The sequence below is a fragment of the Egretta garzetta genome, unplaced genomic scaffold (genome assembly GCF_000687185.1).
Source record: "Egretta garzetta isolate BGI_Z169 unplaced genomic scaffold, ASM68718v1 scaffold793, whole genome shotgun sequence".
Lineage (NCBI taxonomy): Eukaryota > Metazoa > Chordata > Aves > Pelecaniformes > Ardeidae > Egretta > Egretta garzetta.
The window spans coordinates 31,700-37,131 of record NW_009259229.1 but is presented as its reverse complement, the minus strand read 5'-3'; the positions used below and the strand labels follow the sequence as shown (position 1 = coordinate 37,131).

General features: G+C 39.7%; 1 protein-coding gene across 2 annotated transcripts in view; it reads left to right on the top strand.

Annotated features, from left to right (window-relative positions):
* LOC104123574 (carbonic anhydrase 13) overlaps positions 1-277 on the top strand; it is an 11,728-nt gene extending 11,451 nt beyond the window's left edge. For both annotated transcript variants that reach the window (XM_035891425.1, XM_035891426.1), the window contains one exon: positions 31-277. In XM_035891425.1, the coding sequence (XP_035747318.1) occupies positions 31-144 (114 nt within the window). In that variant the 3' untranslated portion in view covers positions 145-277. The remainder of the gene's footprint in view (positions 1-30) is intronic.
* Positions 278-5,432: the final 5,155 nt, after the last annotated feature.

The following is a 5,432-nucleotide window of genomic DNA, read 5'->3' as shown; positions in this document are numbered from 1 at the left end:
TGCTGAACCTTATGTCTCTTTTGATTGCAGCTAGCCAAATTCCGCAGCCTCCTAAGCACTGCTGAGGATGAGGTCGCCTGCTGCTTGCTGAGGAACTACCGGCCCCCCCAGCCTCTAAAGGGACGAGAAGTCAGAAGGAATTAAAGAAGGGATGAGAAGTCAGAAGGAATTAAAGGAGTAAAGCCAGAGTAGTCTCCCTCTGAAACCAAAGGCTGAATTAATTTTAATAGTTAATATACTTCGTGATTTTATTTTTTTTGTGAGTTATTATAACAAATAGGTGTTGTTTTGTTATTGGTTACTATGCAGTCATTTCTCACAGACAAGTATGTCCTGAGTTGTTGCAGGTTCGATGTTAACAGGTCTGACTGTGTTTGAGCGCGTTGGTTTGGGAGCATTGAGGCATTAGCGTTGCGCGGGCAGAGGGCAGTGCTAATCATGAGGGTCAGACGTGCTGAAGGAGTTGTCCAGGATTTGCCACTAAATTGCTGAACAGGATTCCTGATACCAATGGCAGTAAAGGATCTTCTGGGATTATTCTTCTGGTCTCTAACATAAGATTTAGCTTCTATATGAGACTTCACACGGTAATTCTCAAGAAAAAAATACTTCAAGGCTGATATAATTTCATTGCTGACTTCTGCAATACCATGCTTACCTTCCTACAGAAAGCAGTAATGACTAACAGCATTTACGTAAAACATAAATATTTATATATGTATATGAATAAATTTATATAAATATAAATATTTATGTGATCCTGTTGTTCTGACTGCTATGAGCAGTAGTGATGTACTGATTGAAAATTTTTAAAAAAGCAAATACTAAGGGTTTTGCATATTGTGGGATCATGTCAGGTGGATTAGGCATTTTTTCAGGCGTACAGATGAAACTGCCCTGAAGGCTGAAAGCTGCAAGGCAGAAGGGCATAGAAGGAACCGTTCGTTCATGCCTAAACTCAGTCTGTTGCATTTGGTGAACAGTAAGGGACTGTAATGCTATACCCACGTAGCATCAGACTCCTGCCACTTAAAATCAGGAGGCAGGGGTAGCTGTTGCTGTCTAGACTGTTTCATACCAGGCTCGTGGCTCGCCACAGCGTGAGACACGTGCTGCATGCCTCACATCTGGCAGCGGTGCGGGGCACTGCTCTGCTATGTAATGTCTCCTCGTACCGGCTGAAGTTCTGCTGTCATAGCTGAACTTGGGTGGTTGCACTCACATTCCAAGACCAAAGATAGAATTTAGAGCAAGCCAAAGAAATCAGAATCAAGTCAATATGGAATAGAAGATCAGCCCTCAAGAGCAATGTGTTGAAATGTCTGTCTTTATGAATTGACTTGAGCCTGTGTTTCTCTCAGGAGCTTTTGTTATCTGAATATAATTGTTTGTTTTATGCCAAATCTGTTTTTATTTTTTTTTTTTTGATGAACTTGTCATAGGCCGTAGCTTAGTATAGGACTAGATTTCCCTCAGACTCTGAGAACTACAAGTGAAAACCAGTGAAACCTGAAAGAGGCGGCTAGAGTTTTGATGGGCAGTGACTACCACCTGTAGTATTTCTGACCAAACTCATCTTCCACAACTGCTCTCCATGAATTTGCTTTTTCATAGGTTTTATAGACTGTGCCTCTTGCATCAACAGATCTTTTGTTCTTAGATGGACAAATAGGAGGGAAATAACAAACAGGATTGACTTTATATGCCTTCTTATAACTGAATAAACTAGACATAGAGACATAGATATTTTAGCTTAGTTTAAGATAGGTGGATTTTTTTTTGTTTCCTCCTCCCCAGACTACAGCTACAATTGCTGCAAGGCCTCTCAATGCCTTCTGAATGTTTTCTGAAGGAAAGAACACAACTAAGACCGTGGAAGAAATAAAAGACATTTGGCAGCGGCAGGAGGTACAAGTATTAACCAAAGAGGAAAAACCTGCAGGCACTTTTTGTTTTCTGGCATAGAACGCAGCTGAAAAGACCTCAGGAGGGTTCTTTCTGAATGAGGATGTGTGGAAAGTGTGCATGGAGAGAGCGGGAGTGCGTTGCGTGCTTTCACACCCTTTTTTAGACTTAGTGTTGGTTCTGATATGTTTCCCTGTCATGGGAGTAGCTGCAGAGCATGAACAAAATGTTTACAAATTGCATGAAGGTTATAAAGTTTGTTTGCCTGAGAAGAGAAAGTAATAAGGCTACTGCTTCATATCAGAAACAAAAGTTTTACATGTTTTTTAAATATTGAAAACAGTGGAGTTGATCCAGCGCTTTGATATTTATAAGGATTTTATCAAAATAAAAAATGGATTTTACAAACGCGTCTTGTATTTTCTGTTGAAGAGATGCAAGTTTTAGAGAGAAGGTTGCAGTTTTATAACTAGCGCCTGCAGCTTTGGTTTTGGAAAAAATAGTGACCCCTCATTTGAAGTCTATCTTTGGGCAGCATAGTATTAGGTATCTTTTTTATGTTCCAAGTAATATGTCTTTGGCAGTGGTAAGACATGCAATCAATTGTACATGAAGTTTCTGATAGCACTTTTTTGAACTATTCCCTACTTTTATAGCATTATGCAAAGAACTTTTAGAAGAAGACATCATTCACAGTAATTCTCCCCATGTGGAGATGCTGCATCCGCGTTAAATTGACCTAGCATGCTGCTGCATCTGGGCTGAAAGCTGGTGGTGGCATCTGAAAAAGACTAGAGATGCTCAGTTGCCTGAAACCCTTTGGCAACAGCCTCCCTTGATTCTCTCTCTGCTCTGACTGTAAGGTGAAAGCATGGACCCAGTCTCGGCACTGAGCCACTCGATGGCATCCTCAGTCATTAACTTACCGTATGCCCAAGCTGCACTGAATCTCAACCAGATTATGTGACATGCTCCCAGGGAATTAAATCTCAAGTGTGGGCTCTGTGCTGTGCTAAGATGACTCTAGAGCAGACGAGGCTAAAATATGTCCTCACCCCCTGCCAGCTGCAGGTCTCTTTGATCAAGTCTTCACCCTCTGACACACTCAGAGCCTTTATACTAAGAAGAATGAAATGCTCGGTGACCAAAAAACATACAAGGTATTTGCTGAAAATAGGAGCTGTCAAGAATTGTATGTGGCTGGATAGTTGGTCACCCATAAACTTATTCGCAGGATTAAATAAACTGCAATAGAGCCTTGGGGTCACCTCTGCTGGTTTTGGCACAGGAGCGAAGCACTGCGCTCTGCTGTGTTTATAGCCTTTGCCAGTCGTGCTCGTGATGTCTTTCATATTGCAAAGACAGAGTTTAACATCAGCTGGGAATTTTATGTCAAAGAAAAAAACTGGGATGTAGTTGTCTTTCCTTCTGGAGTAGAGTGGGCTGAAGATCTGGCAGACAGCTGTTTGCTGCCATGCATACACCCAACTTGCTACGTACCTATGATTTCTCTGCCCCTGCAGAGATTTTTCTCTCTGTTGCTTCAGCAAAGAGGACTTTTCTGGCTTCCAGGCATGAACTGGGACCTAAAAGTATCCAAGGAATCAATTTCAGGAAAAAAACCCCCAAGTTTTCCAAATACTCAATTTTAAAATAACTTTACTGAAAAAAAAAGTAGAATATGGCATATAAATAACATAATTGAAAGAAATATGTAGTACATTTTTTATAAACTTAATGGAAAGGAAATTTGGGTTTTAGATTCTTGTAGCTTTAGGTAGGCAAGGAGCAGATTGCTAGAGAGAAACCTTGTCTAGCCTTCAGATGTTAAAAGTTGGAAATAATTGAGAGACTTAGGACACCTACAGGTTACAGCCTCAGCATGAAGGTACGAATGCCAGAGGAATGCTGCTCTAGAGATGTTTTTTTCTTTTATCATCTATCAACTAGTATAAAAAAGCATTGTGATTAACTCCTTATTTATTATCTCCGCTGCTAGATAGACTACATCTAACTTCCGGCCTCTTATGTTTTGTTATTGCCCCCACAGTCTGATCTTGCTTTGTGGTTTTAGCTATGGAGTAATGAGTTTGTTCCATTTTTGGTTTTAATTACTGTCGCTTGCCTATGCTCATTTTTCTTTGATTCTTCTTCCCTGGCATCTCTTTACGACTCAGGATAAAAACATTAGCATATAAAGCATCCTACAGAAAATCCAGTAGCATTATATTTCCACCAGCGTTCTGCACATATCGATAGCCTGCTTGTTTTTCGTATTAAGTCTTGTTATTTTTTGTTTGTACAGATCATAGAATCATAGAATCACTATTCTAATAGAGATTTGGTCCATGATATAACCTTATAGATACTGTTATTTCCACACCTTTTATTCATGAAGTGCCTACTCTGGGGGCAGACGGCCTTTTCTGGGTGTCTGCTGTCTTTGTGAGCCAGGAGATAACGCTGAAGTGCTTAAACAAAAATGTTTCTAAATTAATACTTTGGTTCCTGTTTCTGTCAGCCTCTCTATCATTCATGCCGAGTACAGGTTTTCACTGTGGCGAAACATTTGCATGTGTGACCTGTGTTGGCTTCTCTTGTGCAGCAGAGTTTGGGGACAGGGGATGTCTCTGGCAGGAGAGTACTGGATTGTCCTGTGAAAACAAAGATTCTCTGCCTCCTCATAACAGAACTGCTGTGCTGCACAGTCACTTCTATTTTATCAAATTTCACCCACATACTTGGGTACATAAATTTGAATAATTTGTAGATGCTCCTGACAGTTTCCGTTTTCAGATGTAAATCGTACAGGTTGCATGCAACAGATAGATGAAATGTATTCTTTTATGAAGATCTGATTTCATTTTTTTTCTGTGTCTCTCATACAAAAATATTTTGAATAAAGCATCAGCCATTTAAATGTCAACATTTTGCTTCCAATTTTTCTCTTTTCTACAGTTGTATGAACACCAGACAGAAATGTGCTCTCAGTAAAATATTTTTTTTTAAAAAAACCAGCACTTTGGAAGTTTAGAGTTAAAAAAGGGACCGAGTCATCCTCGGTGTTTTTCAGAGAGTCAGTTCTTGATTTCTGTTTTCCCTTTGTCCTGTTTAAACTCCACCTTCTTACATAGTTTGTGATTTCATGAGTAAACAGTTTACCTGGAAATCACTAAGGATCTCAGCAGCCAAACTTATATTCCAAAATTTTTTTAAAATACTCACGGTCATGTAGAAAGCACAGGTACCTATGTATGAATACCTGAAAGAATGCTGCTCTATCCCCAGGTCTGCAGATGGCAGCGGCAATCCAAAAATTGCTGAAAATTATTCAAACAGTATTTGTTGCCCGTTTCATTGCAAATACAGTTATAAATAAGAGCAATACCTTACTGTCGTATCAAGTTAAAGAATACAAAAGTCACAGTACCATGCTATTCAACCTGTTAATTTTGAAGTTTAAAATGTCTGCAGAAACTAGCCAAAGAACTTCCAGCCTGTTGGCCCAATGCCCAAAAGAAACCTTG